The 18,080-nt window shown below is 45.6% G+C and overlaps 1 protein-coding gene across 4 annotated transcripts in view; it reads left to right on the forward strand.

Moving 5' to 3' along the window:
* Positions 1 to 17,860, forward strand: part of LOC123190086 (uncharacterized) — a 19,154-nt gene extending 1,294 nt beyond the window's left edge. The window contains exons 2-7 of one of the 4 annotated variants that reach the window (XM_044602661.1): positions 843 to 934; positions 3,584 to 3,659; positions 7,701 to 7,785; positions 15,409 to 16,060; positions 16,911 to 17,261; positions 17,349 to 17,860. In XM_044602661.1, the coding sequence (XP_044458596.1) occupies positions 15,412 to 16,060; positions 16,911 to 17,261; positions 17,349 to 17,389 (1,041 nt within the window). In that variant the 5' untranslated portion in view covers positions 843 to 934; positions 3,584 to 3,659; positions 7,701 to 7,785; positions 15,409 to 15,411 and the 3' untranslated portion in view covers positions 17,390 to 17,860. Of the gene's footprint in view, positions 1 to 842; positions 935 to 3,583; positions 3,660 to 6,618; positions 7,786 to 14,449; positions 14,684 to 15,408; positions 16,061 to 16,910; positions 17,262 to 17,348 lie in introns of those variants that run through there. The other 3 variants (XM_044602663.1, XM_044602662.1, XM_044602660.1) reach the window with 3 other exon arrangements.
* The last annotated feature ends 220 nt before the right edge of the window (positions 17,861 to 18,080 follow it).

Consider the following 18,080-nt stretch of genomic DNA (forward strand, 5'->3'; position numbering starts at 1 on the left):
GGTATGCGTATATACACAGCAAAAGGTCAGATCGCATCGTACGTTGCCATGTTTTCATCGTTGCGATCACACAAAGAAGGTAGCCGACGATCACACAAGCACGTTGTCATGTTTTCATCCTAGCGATCCATCCATCCCTCTAGCTGAGATACTGGGCTTGGCCCAATGCGTGGGCGGCATGACCAATGCTGCCGAGGCCCTAGGTAGCGCACAACGCCCTCTCCTTTTTCCGTCGTGGATGCCCATCGCCCACCGCCGACGCCAAACTTCAGGACCAAATCCCGGCAAGCCATCGCAGCCGATGCTACGATGGCGGCGAGGGAGGAGGAGCACACAGGTACGCTGGTCTCCTAGCCCGATGGCTTCGCTCTTTGTTGATCGAATCTCAATCTCGTGGGATTGTATGGAGTTTCAGATTTCTCTCCTTCCTTGCTCTCGATGGAAAGAAATAGTCACCACGAGCAGGATTTAACTTTGGAGTTCAGAAATTAGGGTCATTGATGTTACTGTTCGATTTAGAGAAGTTATGAGTAGGGGATGATGTCTACTGATGCAGGATTAACCACTAAGTTACGTCAAATTCTGTATGAGACTTGCCTGTTCAATTAACTTGCTTATCAATTTTATGGTTTTGTAGTGATTCTGCAAAATCACTTTTCTCAAAAACATTCAGATAGTTCTCTTTTAGAGAATTTCAACATATATCTCCAGGACAAAAGTTGATTATAGAAAATAATGCCTTTTGGATCTGGAGATGATATCTAGTAATATACTGAATCTTCTGCTCATCAGTCTTCTCATACAGTTTTTGACATTCAACTCATTATCCATGTTATTTCTAGAGCATAGAAGATGGTCCGAATGCTTCAAGAACAATTTCTTTTATCAAGGACATGTATAAGGAGGCACTGGATGTGTGTGAATGATGGCCGAGGTATGCTGCCTTATATCATAGTTATTGTCATACTGTAAGAAGCATGAATATCTTTTAAATAGTTATATAGTGAGTAGAAACGATGTGAGGTTTGTAAATTTCCTAGGGAGCTTAAATAGTTTAGTAACTTTAAAAATTATTGAATGAGATTTATATTGGTACCATAGTAAACATAATTGCATCTAGCAATGTTAGAGGTAAATTTTAAGGTAAAATACAAATTATTTGATTTTGGATGCATTTTACCGTATTTTTTATTTATAATATTGCACATATTCATATATTGAATATTATTATGATGTTTAAATCGAGGGCCCCTGATTCTAGTCTCGCCCCGGGCCCCAGAAAACTCAGGACCGGCCCTGCCTCAACGCGTTGGGAGCTTGGCGATAGCGCATCCTGCAGATTCTGGGAAGATCATTGGCTGCACGGCAACTCTATCTCCGAGATTGCCCCCCTGATACACACGCTGGTTCCAAACCGACGCCGTCGGCAGCGTACGGTGCGTGATGGCCTGCTTCACCGGGCTTGGATTAGCGACATCCACGGTAGCCTGGGGCCCGAGGCCTTGGTCCAGTACGTTCTTCTGTGGGCTCAGCTTCGCGACTGCCAGCTCTCTATTGGCCCAGACCGCATCACCTGGCGCTGGACCTCCTCTGGCATCTACTCTGCCAAATCTTGCTACAAGGCACTTTTCTTTGGTTCGACCATTGAACCAGCCTGGCGGCTTACTTGCAAGTCGTGGGCTCCTCTCCGCGTCAAGATTTTCCTCTGGCTTGCCTATCAAGGCCGATGTTGGACGGCAGACAGGTTGGCGCGCCGTGGCCTCCCGCATGCCCCTCTCTGCCTGCTATGTGACCAAGAGCCCGAGACCATGCAACATCTACTGGCTGGATGCTCGTTTTCGCGGCAAGTCTGGCATGAGATCCTTTCCTGGTGTCACGCCACTGCCGCCCTCCCTAACCCGGACTGCGAGTTCCGCGAGTGGTTCTCTGCTGCCATTCATGGCTCCCCGACTGCCCTTCGCCGAGGGTTCGCCACCATCATCATCCTTACCACCTGGAGACTCTGGAAGCACCGCAATGACTGTGTGTTCAACGCCGCCAACCCCTCTATCTCCAGACTCTCTGACAGCATCAAGAAGACGCCCGCGCTTGGGTGCGCGCCGGGGCCAAGGGGCTTGGCCAGATTATCGATGAGACGTAGGATGCTATGTTAGGGTCGCGCGGCACCCCCTCTGCTGTGCCTTTGTTTTTCTCATTCACACCATCTCCTTTGCGCATGTGCTCATGAGATCACCCCTGTAACCATCACTCTATTTCCTCCTATCAATACAATGATACGCAAGCCTTTTGCGTATTCACGAAAAAAAAAAGTTTGGCACCAACAAACAGAAACATCACATCATTGAACACAACAGCCCTCCCCAGTAGCTTTGAGCCAAATATCACCTACAAGAGACTGAAAGTAAAACAAAAGAAACATCAGCCAGTTCTATCACGTTGTTGACATTCCTTCATAGATGTCCACCCAGATATTAGGCTTCACCAGAGCACCCCCAACTTCCTAGAGCTGTTCTGAAAATAGTACGAAATCGAACTTCCACCTCCTACATTGCTGCATCAGGGATAAATTTGTAACAACCATGTCATTTCTTATGTTCCAAATGGATCAGAACACAGCAGCGCATCCAGATGAAAACATGTCTGCAGTGTCCTCCACGTTGTTTCAGACAAATATTAGCAAAATCAACTCTATTCCAAAATCTGCCAATCAAAGAAATCTACACGAAAACACCACACTTAGCCATAAATATTACAAGAGAAAATGATGTGATCCACATGTTTCATCTCCCCCAACAAGCTGACCAGCTGCTTGTATATTTCCACATCTACAGATTTTTTTTTTTGTTTTCGAATGGGGTATCTTCCGCCACACATCCATTATTTCTGTAATCATGAAGAGCCCCACTGTTAATTATTTTTCTTCCAAGAGACTTTCTGGAAACATTTCCTGATTTTCCAGTTTCCATGTCACAGTATCAGTCTATTCAGTAAAATGTACTCGCAGTTGCTCATCTTCCACTCAATGCGACTTATGGAGGATTGTCACCAAGACACCATAGGTTCCTTTTGTTATCAAGTTATTTTGTATCCATCTTGATAATCTGAGGTCAATAGTTAGATGCATGTCCAAGCATTGATCACCTTTTCAATGTTCGAGTCTGATGTAAAGCCAGGTTCATGCTGATTTCCTCTATCTCGAATCTGGATAAAGCATTACTGTTATACCAATATGCAGTTGTGATTAATTATTTGTGTACACGAGATCATGCAGAAGATCTACATGTGTTTATGTTTAGAAAAAAAATAAGTTTAGAACCCAAAGGATGCGCATAAATAAACAAATACAAAGCGACCTTACAATCATAGACCGTGACCTCAAGCTACCTGTCTATCTCCTGCTGCCACCCATGCATTATGTGGTTTTCATTCTTGCCAGGTACCTCTTTGTTATCCCTAGGTTAACTCAACTTCAGTTTAAAATGGCTAGCTTTTTTTACCCCATTTTATAACTGCTTTTGCCCTTCTACTTGGTCCTCCAAATCACATGTTTGCTTATGTCTTCTAGTTTCTGATATTTTTGTAGACAGGTCTGATGAAATTAGCACTGAGGGAGAATCTTATATACTCATGGGCTATTCTAGTGCACAATAATTTTACAGGTAATTATTGTAATCATTTTTATTTATTTATTTCGCTTCTTGGTACGCCTGTACAAACACACACACACATGAGATTTCCTTTCTGCTAGTTCTTGGTAAAAGATATTATTCATGTTCCATGGCTATGTGGGAAAACAATGGATTTCCTTTCTGCTAGTTCTTGGTAAAAGATTGTTCATCTGACATGGTTATGTGTAAAAACAACGGATTTCCCTTATGCTAGTTGCAGTGCTCAAATAGTGTACCTAGAAGAACTCATATAGATTATGAGATGGGTTATTTAAACAACCTAGTACTTTATTCACTGCACAGTTATTGAACTAGACAAATGAGTAAACTGGTTTAGGCTACCGAGTCTAACAGTCCAACCAATGGTCTGTTATTGTAAGTACACACTAGCAAAAGAGCCCGTGTGTTGCAACAGAAGAAAAAACAATACACGCTCTTAACCTAATAACCATGAGTAAGACCTCAATAGGTCCACATCCTTTATTTTAATAGGGCATCACATTTGCGTTCACTTAACCATAACGTGTTTGAATGTGGTCAATCCTAAGGCCTCTCTCTCTCATCATAATAAGATGAGAAATTTATTGTTTTCCCCTGCGAGATTTTTCAAAGGTGTGCATGTGTGGTTATTGATGTTCTCTTTCATCTCAATCTGGTTTTACTAGGTGTTTATTTGCAAGCTTGCACTAAAATAATATATAAAAATATTTAACAGGTAAAATAACATCGTATTCTAGTCGACGTTTACAGCAAATCATTTAGTTAAAAAATATTTAACAGGTAAAATAACATCATTTAGTTAAAAAATATTTAACAGGTAAAATAACATCGGATGATGTTCATGCAAACACAGCAAATTTCATACAAACCGGCCGTAAACGTTTACATTTTGGATATATTTTTAACTAAATGAAACCGGGCTAAGATAAAACTAGTGTACGACCGGCGCCGACGGATATCCATTCCGACGACATGGATACCCTTGACTAGTCTATTGCCGGCCGCGGCGGATCTTCATTGTCGTCCTATGTCCGGCAGCCATGAGCCCTGGAGGTATATGCTTCAGCGCAAAGGGCGGCTTGCTTCCCCACCGCTCATCGGAGTGGAACTGTCGGCTGATGCTTTAGCCAGAGGGGAAGGGTTCTACACTGCATGGATCAAAGTTGGTTTTAGGTAAGGGGGTGACGGTGGCCTGCCAGAGGGTGAGACCCCGGCTGTGTACGCCGGCATCTCCTCGACGATGGCCTTCATGGGACCCAAGTGGCGGCAGCCTCCCGTGTTCTACTTCTCGATGATGGCAGCGAGTGTGGTCGTGCTGCCCGCCACCTCGTCGATGTTCATGCAACCTTCTTCTTTTTCTACGGGTAGGGCGCGGTTACGCGCGCGCTGAAGTCGAATGGCACGGTCAAAAGCACGGGAGGGGCGGTACGACACGACGTCGTTCACGCAGCCACGATGCGTGTGCTGCCGTGCTCCCTCCCGCGTCGGCCTGGAGCAATTTGCCACTCCTCCGCGAGCTGTCTTGGAGCGGCGAGTTGCTAAACCACGTGCTGGCTTGGGGCGACAACTTGCTCCATCGGGCTAGGCGATGAAGGTGGAGCAGTGAGTTGCCTCGCTCATATCCGGCGGGCTCGACGGATAACCCAGCTAGATTTTATGCCAGACAACTGCTCTTCCTGCTTGTTGCACGCCATTCAAATGGTCGAGAAATGGTGGAAGGAGATGGGGAGCGGCAGAGTGGTGCGATTCTCGCCCCGGCGTCTTGCCTCTTTGAATAGCGGGCAGATGGGAAGAACTTTGCCTGACATTGTGTTTAATGCCGACCCGCTCATGAACGGACGTGTGGCTGGAGTAAGATTTCTCGGCTCCCACATGGGTTTAATGGAGCCGTTTGAATGCGGCAATGAGGCGTGTTCAGCCGGGTTGCAGCGGGCAGCGCCCTTGACCGGGGTGCCGCTTCAATGGCGGGGCAGTGAGAGGTCGCGTCTGCCCTGAGCCGTCTTCAATGTGGACTGACGGCTCGACATCGACATGAACGCGAGTAGCTAGCGCCGGAGAGGAGTGCACGTTGCTTTTGTGTCAAAACGGTGACCAGAAACAATGCGTAACACAAAATACAACCCTATGATGTGGCTTGTGGGCCTCTGCATACACCAAAAGTCCAAAGCCCACCTTTTGTCAGAAAGTTTACACAGAGACTACGGTTGCATGCAACTCAATATTCTCTATCACATACAAAATGCATATGTTTTCTTTCATTGTGATTATTTTGAATCAGAATTTTGATTTCTAATATTTTTATATATTTGAATTCCCAGCAATAAGATGTTCAAAACAAGATCAATTTGGAACACATTTTCACAAATTTATATTTAATTGCTTCAATCATATTTAGCATCAATAACTGAAATCGTTTTTTAATAGCAAAATGTTTGAAACCACTTTTTTTATACTGAAATAGCTTAATCACTTTTTTTGACATATATAACCTTTTTCTTGAAATGGTGAAATCTTTCTAAAATCAAATTTCAGAACAATAAAAATAGTTAGGATCAATTTTTGAGATACATTTTCACCAATTTTATATTTAGTTTCTTCAATCATATTTAAAATCAACAATTGAAATCATTTTTAACAGTGAAATCTTTGAAATCACTTTTTGGATAATGAAATAGCTTAAATCACTTTTTTTAAATATATAACTGTTTTTTAAAATGGTGAAACCTTTCTTAAATAATCTTTTCAGAATAATGAAAATAGTTAAGATTGATTTTGATGTACATTTTTACCAATTTATACTTAATTGCTTCAATCATATTTAAAAGCAATAATAGTTTTTTTCCAATAATGAAAACTCTGAAATCATTTTTTTGAAATATATTACTTATTTTTTAATGATGCTTTTTTACTAAAATCTCTATGTAGGAATAATGAAAATAGTTCATATCAATTTTGAGTAATGTAGTTTAAATCACCTTTCTGAAATAACAACGAAATAATTTAAACCATTATTATTTTAAATAATGCTAACATTTTCCTGGAATGGTTGAAATCACTATTTTTGAAACATGCCATTTTTTTCTGAAATGGTTGAAATCATTTTTGAAATGTTGAAATCACCTTTTTTGGAATAATGGACTAGTTTAAATCACCTTTTTAGAAACAATGTCATCTTTCTGAAATAGTTGTGGTCAATATTTTTGAAAGAATGAAATGGTTGAAATCACTTTTGGATCCATGATTTAAACAGTTTAAAAATAGTTGAAGAGGGTTGAATAAAAAATACTCCCTCCGTTCCTAAATAGAAGTCTTTTTAGACATTTCAAATGGATTACAACATACGAATGTATGTAGACATATTTTAAAGTGTAGATTCATTTATTTTGCTTTGTATGTAGTCACTTGTTGGAATCTCTAAAAAGACTTATATTTGGGAAGGGAGGGAGTATTTTGAAACCCATCCAATGAAAAGTTGTTAGGAGTGAACAAGGAGACAGAGATTTAGGGTGTATGAAGGGTGCATGAGCCCAAGAATTCCCTTCTCGACTACTTTGGAATGTTTGTTAGAGTGTATGGAGGGTGCATGAGTTCACACTAGTTTAGCACAAATACACTAGAAGTATGCATGAAAAGAGCATGCATGAAGAGGGATGTTGAGTTGAGCATGCATGAAGAGGGAACAACTGTGCTGAGACAAGAACGCAACCAAACACACCCTGAGAGAGGGAGAGGTGAATCCATCACGTGGGTGGGGTCCAAACTCCTCAGCCTGAATACGGAAATGCAGGGATAGAGGAAATAATGAAACAATGAACTACAGCCGATGCATCCGTAGTCGTCCGTGGCATTAGCGCGGAGCATTCTGATAAATACCACTCTGCACTACCATTCCCGTCGACCGTCGTTCTCCTATCTATAGATTCGGGACCTGTGTTTTACAATAGTAGTTCTTGTGAAATTTCTTTTTCACTATGATAGTACGGACTCCTATGTCAAGGAGGACAATCAACACTGACATGATGGTTCGTGTAGTTTGTATTATATTACAGGATTTGATTTTCTTATTCTTAAAGGCTGAAGTTCGAGTTCCCGTCCTGGAAATCCTCTGTTTCATAAGGTAAGGCAGCTAGTTTCAGTCTTTACTGTACATGCAATCCGATAAGTAGCCCATTGGTTGGAACACATCAGATGATACTTTGAATTTTTATTAGAACAATTATGTGTATCCCTTTTAGAGCATTTCTAGCAGATGCCTCAAAAGTCAATTTTGATGAGAATTTTTGTTTTAAATAATTAAGCATTAGCTGGTAGATACCCTAAACGAGTGCATCAAAATTTTGACTTTTGTCCCTGAAAACCTCGCACCATCTCCGTATTTTTAGTCTAATAGGAGCAAGTCTCAGTAAATATGAGAAGCTGCTATGGCCAAGCGGCCAGCGCAATACCAGATTTGACCACCACTGCCCATAAAAGTCGGCGCAACGCCTCCAAATCCTAGATCAAACCTCCCCAACCTATTTCCATTGTCGCTGCCGCCAATTCGGTTCTCTACCACCCGGATTCGGGCAAACGACGCTGCCACCCTCGAGCATCGCCACATCCCGACCTCGGCGCTGCTTCCGAGCTCCCGTGCCACCTCCCATCATCTTGGTGCCTTCTTCCTGGTTCTCCGCCCCACCATGGTTAAGAAGAAAATCACCACATATAAGCTGCTCATGCTCGCGCGCCGTGCAGCTTGCTACCGAGGAGCGTGTGTACCATGCGCGTAGGGCGGCACACATCGCCACCGCCGAGCCTTTGAGTTCTCCAGACCAGAGCTCGGAGGAGGAGGAAATGGCGGTGGACCTTGACACCGGGTTCGCTGTTGCCGGCTTTGACGTGATTGAGTGGCGGTTAGGGGCGATGACATTCGCCTCCTCCAGATGTTGAGGCACATGCAGAATACGAGCGCGCGCTATCCGAGGAGGTGGAGGAGCCGAGGCAGAGGAGTAGTTCGAGGCTGAGCGCTTCTGTCGCGCGCTTCCTGCTAACCCGGAGATCATGGCCGAGAATCGCACGATCTTCATGTCGTTGGATAGTGCGCGCACGGGTTGAGCGCATTTCTTGCGAGTTCGAGTTTGCGAAGTTGTGCAAGGACATAGGAGGCGAAATGGCCCATGAGGAGATGAAGGATGCCGGCAGGTTAGCCCCTATGTTGTGGACTCGACCTGCCGCCAACGATGACGAGGCCGATTCCTCTAGCGCAGGGGTGATCAACATATCCTCCAACAAGCGTAGATTTTATCTATATGTAGGTGACGTTTTCTTAGTTCAATGTTGATTAGTTGTAATTACTGTACTATGTAATGATTCATTCTAGTATGGTAGATTTGATATTAACACAATACCGTTGTTTAATTATGAAATAAAGTATTTTAAAATAAATTTGGGTGCTAAAATTTGTGTGTGAAATCTTTTAGGGTATTAAATTTAGAGGATATGCTAGCGAGAAAAAGTTTAGTCCCTCGAAAAAAAATATTTGGGGAAAGAAAAATGGTTTGAGCGTATAAAGGGCATCATGAACGCCGACCGCCAAACCTCTCGCAAGCATGCAGACTAAATTGTCCGGACGTCGTAAGCCATCCAATGGTGTCCCGCATTTTTTCGTGGACCAATCTGTGTGTCAACTTCCCGCGAATCGGAAGCAAACCGGAAGGCTTTGCGGGAGTCCAAACAGCAGGCACGTAGGACTCCGACATCCCTGGCCCACCCAAAATTGAGGTGTAGCCCAAGCATTTGGAGCTGGCCGCACTTTTTTTCGGCAACCACCCTTCCTCAACCCTCTCCTCTACCATCCCGTCGCTCTGCATCCCAGTTCCTGCCCTTCTTCGTTGCCGCTGCCGCATGGACCCTTTCGAAATGCTACCAGAGACAGGGAGGTGGAGGATCCGGTGAAGACGACCACTCGAAATATCAACTCGGCGACACGACAGGCTCGCCGCCTCAAACAGAAGGGTAAAGGAGCCAATACTCGAAAAGAAATGCGGCAACGGTGTAGGGGGCTTGCGGGGCTTGGGACATGGGGTGTCATCGACGCCCATTCAGACGCCGTCCTGGTCGGACCAATACAAGCCTCCCTACTTCTACGCGGCCGAGCAGTTCGGCGAGCAGTCCCCAGCATCCGCCACCAGGCACGTGCCTTATTGTGTTGACGTCAACGATGTGCCTCTCCTTTTCTTCTAGTGTGTCGCCGCAATTTGTCTGGTCGCGGCCGACAGGCATGGAGCAGCTCGGTACACGACTAGATGATCCACAACGAAGGGGTGGGCGGAGGCTTGTATGAGGACGAGCAGATGGATGACTCGGGGTTGGAGGAGCACGCATAGCAGTCAGAAGTGTACACATAGTCAGGCATGTACACCTAGTCGGGCACGTATATTGGCCAGACGTATTCATACAACGACAAGCAGAGCAGGACGGTGACGGTGGACTTTGATCCGGACGAATTTGCAGCCAATCCAAAGAAAAAGGGTAGAGAAGAAAGCTTCAACATGCAGGGGGGCGAGTTATTGGGCGATGCATGGTTGGCCACTAGCATCGATCTGATCCAGGGCACAGAGCAAAAAGGTGCAACATTTTGGGCCAACATTCATGTTTGATTCCATGAGCACAAGCATTTCAATCCCTACTTCCACAAACACATCAACAACCGTGGGAGGAAGTCACTCAACTATCGATGGTACTCCATCTAAGAGGTCGTGTCCAAGTATTGTGGCATTTGAAACAACTAATCGTTCGATGGCCAAGTGGTGCGCAAATCACCGAGCAAGTAAGTTGTTTATGTGTTAGTCATTTTGACCGGATATGCAACTTGTGGGTCAGATATGCTCTATGTGTTGGTCATTTGACTGGATATGCAACTTGTTGGCCGGGTATGCAACTTGATGACAATGTTGTTTCTTTCTAGCCTTCTCGTGCATGCAACTTGTTATTGAAGGTGGAGAAGAGAAACTTCGGCCTTATGCATTGTTGGTTGAAGTTGAGTGGAGTATATTCATTGCCAACACCGTCAAGACCGTCGGCGACGGCTCCGAAGAAAAGCTGGGTTTTCCAACCGACCCAACAAAAGAGCCACCCAAGAAGATTAGAAGAGGGTTTCGGGGAAAGAACTAGAGGAAGGAGAAGAGAGAAGGGGTGGCGGCCAAGATGATGGAGAGGTTTGAGGACATCTTGATGAAGAAGGAGGAGGCATGTGTCAAGCACTATGACGTCAAGAAGGAAAAAAAGGCCGAGAGGTTTAACATGTTCATGACGGCGACCAAGAAGAATCTCAAACTCGAAGAGAAGACCATACTCGAAGAGAAGAAGGTTGAGATCGCGACTGCTTTGGAGGATTCGAAGAGGTTGACCTTGAAGATGGACGACTTGAATGAAGATGCAAGGATGATCATGCAAGCCGTACATGTTAGGATGTTGAAGTGCTTCGCAACCGAGCTTGAGACGTCAGAGAAGGAGGCGACTAGTGAGGAGGAGCCGACGACAGAGTGAGCCTGGAGTCTTAGATAGCTAGTCCGGCAGGGCAAAAAAATCCTTTTAGCACGGACTGCCGGGCTGAGATACTTTTGTGTCTGTCAAAGCTATGGACGCCGATCTCTTTTTTTGTGATTGGCCGTTGTACATTTGAATGTTAAATTAGCCGGATCTAGACAGACATGTAGGGGATGCGGTGCGGTTGGATGACCAGCTCTCTTAGGGAAACACCAACGCACGACCTCAAACGGACCTTCGTTTTGTTTGGATTTCATCCATTTGGGGCGGCAAAACGGACGCCTGTGTCTGTTTTTGCCCATTCGCCAGACGTTGTCCCTAACGCGCGGCCGCATTGCATCTTGTCCTCATCGCATACGAACATTTTAAAAATGAAAAACAGGCCGCAAATGTTAAAACACACACATAAAACATAATTAAACGTTAACTTTATGTTCAAACTAGTCCCGGGCGCACATTTAAACATAACTTAAACTTAACAATTTAAGAAAAAGATAGATAGACGTCGCCGACGTGGTCGTCTTGGATGCCCCTGTCCTCGTCTTTGATCCCGATGTCATCTTCACACGTCGCCATCATTGTCGTCGTCCATGGTGAAGTCGACATATGGTGGAGGCTGCCAAAGGTGGGCCGATGGCCCGTGCTAGGGCGGACGCGCCTGCACCACCTCCTCCCATGGCTCTAGCTCCTTCTCTGGTGACCGTGGCGACATGGCTGACCATTGCCTGACACCCACCGCGTCGGCCTTCTCTGGCGTCGTGGACGACGAACTCCACTGTTGGCCCACCAAGCATCGGTTCCACGCGGCGATGGGCGGCTCCTACACCACCTTCTCCCGAACCTGTTCCCTGACGGCCATGTCCATCTATGGGATGGCGAAGTCATCGGCTGTAGAGAGGGCCACCTGGGTTTCGAGGCCCTCCCATTGGCGGTCGTCGTAGGTGTTAATGGAGTCTTTCATGACCTGCCTCATGAGCTCGACTCCTCCTCGGTCATGGGATGTGGTGGTGGCGGGGACGGGGACGGCGTTGGCGTGAGGCCGCGCACATGTGTACACCCAGGCGTTTGGGGCAGACTCTGAGCACGAGTAGGACGCGGTCGCCACAAGCTCGGAGGACGACCGACAAAAAAGGATTGTTGCCGCAGGTCGTGCTCGTCACAGAGCCACGTATCCCACATCGGCGAATCTACTGCGTACCCGCGGTCGTAGAGCAGATCCGGTGGCAGGCGGGCGTGGTGACGGCTGATCTCCTCACGGCGGACGCGGCCGCTCACTGGCACCGGTGGGATTGACACCCGATCTGCGGAGAGATGTCAATTGTTGGGGAGGTGGGGATCTCCCCGCGGGAGTGGCGTTGCCATCTTCCAATAGCGTCGGCAGATGTCGGTGTCGACGTAGGGTCGTCTGCGCTACGGGGCGGCCGACGGCGCTATGGAAAAAGCGGGTGGTGAGGGCGACGCGGACTTTGTGGAGTGGCGGCGACCGGTGGAGGAGTCAGCCTCATGGTCGTGCTTCCCCTTGCTGGTCCAATGCCAGCCCATGGCGCCAGCGAGGAGGTGGATGAGAGGGATACGTCGGCGGCTAGGGTTTGCTGACTCCTGTCGGGGCTCGAGGAGGCAGTCGGGCTCGAAAATGGAAGATGTGGACTTGCCGGTCCACGACTTCCACATTAAGAAGGACGATGACCGCGCAGTTGGGTGGCTGACAGTTGTGGCCCGCCGCGCGTGCGCAATTATTTTGGGTGGTGGAGGTAGGTGGACAGCCGCCACGCGTCCTCGAGGTGGACGAGAAGCAAACACGTGCCCGTCCGTTCGCTGTCTGTCTAGACGCAAACCAGAAGCAAATTTGCTCTGGAAATGGGACGGCCCGGACGTGAAACATACAATATTTACGGATGCGGCCGCGCGTTGGACCGCGACGTCTGTCGTCTGAGACCAAACAGACACACATGGATCAGATGGGGGCGTTTAGAGCAACTTCAACGCACCGATCCAAACGGACGCACGCTTTATCTGTCTTTTGTCTGTTTGGGTTGGCCGCTCGCTCGACATCCGCCCTCTTTTGATTTGGGTTGGCTGTGCACCCAACGCGCGCGACCCATTTCATGTCAACACATAAATTTTAAAAGGCCCGCGACCATAGATCATGCTATGCCATCGCCCAAAGTTCATGCCGGCGCCATGCCAGCGGCCTTCATACAATGCCAGCCTCCAAAAAAAATCCACCACACAGTTTATGTTGGCGTACTTGCCAGTGGCCGGCACACATGCCAGCACACAAAAGGGGCGGGAATTCGACCACGCCATCTCAGCCGTGGTCATGCCAGCACACTTGCCGGCATAAAAAAAGGATGGCGTTTTCCGCCATAGATCATGAATTTGAGCATGACGGCCTGCATCTTCTCAAACTATGGCCTCCCTTCCGTCCGCCGCGTACCTCCTGTCCTTCCGTTTTGTTGGTTTTGTTGGCTGCACGACCCTCTCCTCGGGCGTCAGCTTCTTCTTTTTGGGCGGCGCCGCGGTCTTGCAGGGCGCGCGGTGATTTCCTTTCGCGGAGGCGACAGAGGCGAGGTCGGACGAGGCGAGGCCGGCAGCGGCATCGAGGGTCGAGGCATCGTCGATCATGGCTGGGAGCGCGAGCGGGCGGGAGAGTTTTGAGAAAGTGGAGGAAAATGGTGGTTGCTGTGCCATCGACTGGCGGGCCAAGGCGCGTCGCGCGCGTCCGTTTCGTGTCCGCGTCGATGCAAATATGACTCAAATTTGGGTCGGGAATGGTTCGGCAGGCGGACGAAAAGCGAACGCGCGTCCGTTTGGTTTGGCGTGTCGGGTCGACTTTTCTGTCCGTAACGATCCAAACAGACGCGCGCGAACGAAATGGGTCGGCGCGTTGAAATTGCTCCAGACCCAAAACGCGGCTCTCTCTTGGTTGTTGCCCTTATTCATGTCAGGTCAGTCCGCTCACTATGCAAGAGGATGTTACACAATTACACTGAAATCTGATTTCTTCTTTTTCTATCTGCGCAAGCATTTTTAGTAAGTTGGTACCTCTGGTTTGAATAGTGCGTAGTTTTTTTTTTGCGAGGTCTAAGAGTATATTCTACCAGTACATTAAGTGACTTTCCTTTGAAATTGAGCCAGTAAGTAGAAATCGAAAGTAAACTAAAAAATGATGCGCATCTTCATTATTTGCGACAGGCATTCTAGAAGATGCTCGATTTCGTCCGAATAATTATGTGGAAAATAAATAAGTAAAGCACCGCCCCCAGTAAATGCCCCCAATCCCACCCCCACCCCCTCTCGGCTTGGGGCTTCTCACTTCACCACCGCTCGCGTCGTCCCCCGCTGGCGATTTCGTCTGCCCGTTGCCCCCTCCGAGTTCGTCGCCGTCGCCGTCGCCCCCTGCTGGCGAGTTAGTCGCCGTCGCCACCTCCAAACTTGTCTCCATCGCCGTCGCTCCTTCAGCGCGCCTGCCGCTGCCACTTGATCTGGTAATCCCCGGGAAACCCTAGCCAGTTTGTGCTACGAGTTGCTCAATCGTGTATGCTTTTACTGGGATTATACTCTGATTAAGCTGTGTTACTCAAATCATCTGGTCCGATATCCAATATCTTTGGATGTTTTTGCTTCTGTACGGCAGTGGATTGATAGTGTAGAAGGTGAATGGATCTTCTATTGAATCACCCGTGTAGCTAGTATTCACGGGAGTGGATCTATATGCTAAAACAGACCTGTTTTGTCCTAAAAACTAGGTGACCTTTAGAAACTTGTTGGTTCTTTCCCTCTTTGCAATGGGTTTATGTTTTAAGACAGTGGATAGATGTATAAATTACTCAGCGTGTTTCTCCAAAAAAGCTTGTTATCTTATATTTTGTTGCGTTGTGAGAACAATGCAATACAGAACTTTTTGTTCAATTCATGTCTGTTTCTATATGTACAAAATGTACTGCAAATGTTGTGTTCCAGACCCTTTTCTAATTTTTCGATCCGATGCTGCCGTGCTCTGCATCATGTCATGTTATGTGCTATCCGTAAGACAGCATATCAGAGATGTGTGAGTGTTCATGTGCAGGCATATATTGGAGTTCATACTATACAAATTATGCATGTTGCGTGTATGTTCAGACTTGAGGTTGACCCTGTTATGCTGCCCCACTAGTAGTTTCTCTAAAATGGCAACATCAAGTATATATTAATGCAGTGTTTATAATTGTAGGCTATGGAGCATCTTCAGGACATGGCTTCTGTCATGTATGATGATATACCACCAGACTGCTTTAATGCCAAAGTCCCACTACATGTTTTTAAGTACCCTGACAACGAGGTTATCCCGTTCTCATGGAGCGTGAGAACTCAGGAAGGAGGCTCTACTAAATGGATCAGGGCTTCAAAATTTGACCCTTTTGTCGCTAGTTGCAGAACTTATGGACGGACAGAAGCTGCCCCTATATTGCCTTCTTCTCTTCATGTCACGGTGATGGTGTATATGCCTCTTCGTGATGCCTATCAACTGCATGGGCTTATGCAGGATTCAGATATATTACCTGTTGGGAAGTTGACGGTTGATGCTCAACCTCAAGTCGAACCATATGTACTGCCAATGGAAGTGGAGATGCAATGCCCTGATGAGAAGGTGGGATACATTCAACCTAATGCTGAGCATGATCTGAGTATCGGTTTCACAGTTGTCAACTATAACCTTCTCTGGTCCAAGGCAAATCAGTACTTACAGAGGTTCATCAATGACATTGATATATGCACCGATGTACTTGCTGGTAGACCATCACCAGATCTTGAAAGTTTGGAGGCTGCTTTGGATGATGCTAAAAAGATGCTTATCTTTATCATGTACAATAGGAACATTCCAGGTATGTAAGGAGTAACTCAAGTCACGTCTTGTTGTCTATAACCTGATGCATATTGTTCAGCTAAACGTCAACAGCAAAATGAAGTTCCGTTGCCATTTTATGTATAGTGCGACCCTCCAGATATGTGTCATTTAGTTACTTTGATGCTTACAATTGCATTATGTGAATAACTAAGCATGATAAATTGCAGTTCAGATCATGGTAGAGTTACAACCCATTGTGAAGGAAAACATTGCATAAGATCCAAAAAGTTGTTCTTTCTTTATGACACGCCATTGCAGCCATGCTTCATTTTTTCAAACTTCATCGGAACTTTCTATCAGTCAATGTATAACATTAAACTCATCTAGTTACTGTCATGCGTCTCTAGCATTCAACTTAAAGCATCTATCATTGTTCATATGCTCATTTGAATGTTAATCCAACATAGGGTTTCTTTCAGTAATGCATTTCTCAAGTTGTATGGATGTTAGATTTATTTTAGAGAAGACGCCAGAAACTGATGGGTGATTTGGTACTGCTTCATGTGATAACCTGCTCCTGTATCACTGTATGGGGTGCCCATTAGTAAACTAGTATTTATAGTATGTGCACTATGATGAAATGGTTTCATGTCAAATTGACAAGCATTGAGCTTCGTCTTTATCTGGTTGCGCTGACTGCATTTATTTCGCATAGTTTTTCTTTGAATTGCATGCTTGTTTGCTGTCAAAATCTAACTAACATGAGAAATGCATCTACAGTCTCTTGAATGTCAAGCCCACTGCTGTTGAGTTTTATGCTGTCTTATTCAAAACATGATATAATGTCTTATTCAACACATGATAAGCTTGCTGTTTGTTTATTGTAGAGGCACACAACGTCTTACTGGAAATGTTTCCTGAAGTACATAATACTGTTTACTTGGACTGTCAACATTGCCAACACCCAGATGCTGCTGTTGTGCATGAAGATTCCCCTGAGACTGTTGCGAGGCTGAATGAAGCACTTGAAAATCTCGGATATCAAGATTATGATCTCCATCACTCTGTCGAAGCTGCACAGTATAATCTGATGGCTGTTAAGGGTAGACTGGAATATGGCAAACACTACCAAAGTGCGTCAGTTGCTTTTGCACTTGCAAGGAAAGAGTTTAGTGATGCTCTGAAGCCCATCATCCACAATATGACAATGGCCGTGAAGAAGCTGACGTTAATGGGAGGTTAGTCATATAGTCTGATCTAATGTTTCTTTTTACTCTTATGGTCTTTATATTCTCATTTAACTCTATGATTTCTGTTAATTTCAGTCCCAAGTGATGGCGAAGATGGGCTTTTCGAACTGAACTGAGCCTAGTGTCAAGCAAACATGAGTAGATGACCACTGAAGGAGGTGTATCTGAATGGGTTGTGTCCCATTTCATATTGTCTGCAGTTTTGTTCTCATTTTAAATCAGTAATAACAGAGTTGGCAGCCATAAGAGAATTGAATCACAATGTACTTCCTCTATCAAAATATAAGATGTTTTTTGACTGTAAAAAAACGTCTTATATTTTGATACGCAGGTTGTAGTTCCGGAACAAATACAAGGGCCTCTTGATACATGTGCTGGTAGTAATTTTGCAGTTCCTTATCATGTTCGTAGGGAGTTCTTAATGCAAACGGAAGTGTATGGTAGTCGTTTCACAGTTCTAGCATGCTTTAGGAAGTAAAATAGTTCTTACTGCAGTTCTCATCAAACTTAAAATTTCATGTACTTTCATATCATATTATGTATGAGACTAGTAAGTGGTAAGAATCATTTTTTTCCTTTTTTTTCAATTTGTGTGTTGATATTTAGCGGCAGCAAGCTATTTATATAGTGAGTATAGTTCTTGCCATTGCTGTGCTTGGGTTTATCCTATTCTGCGTACTGCTCCTAGCGGAATAGTGCCTGAATTGCACACCCCTCCAGTGACATGGGCTGCTGGGCCGGTACATTGTTGCCGATTTTGCATTTTGTATTTTTGAATTTCTTTTGCTCCATTGTTTTTTTTATGTT

Source organism: Triticum aestivum, chromosome 2A (genome assembly GCF_018294505.1).
Source record: "Triticum aestivum cultivar Chinese Spring chromosome 2A, IWGSC CS RefSeq v2.1, whole genome shotgun sequence".
Taxonomy (NCBI): Eukaryota; Viridiplantae; Streptophyta; class Magnoliopsida; order Poales; family Poaceae; genus Triticum; species Triticum aestivum.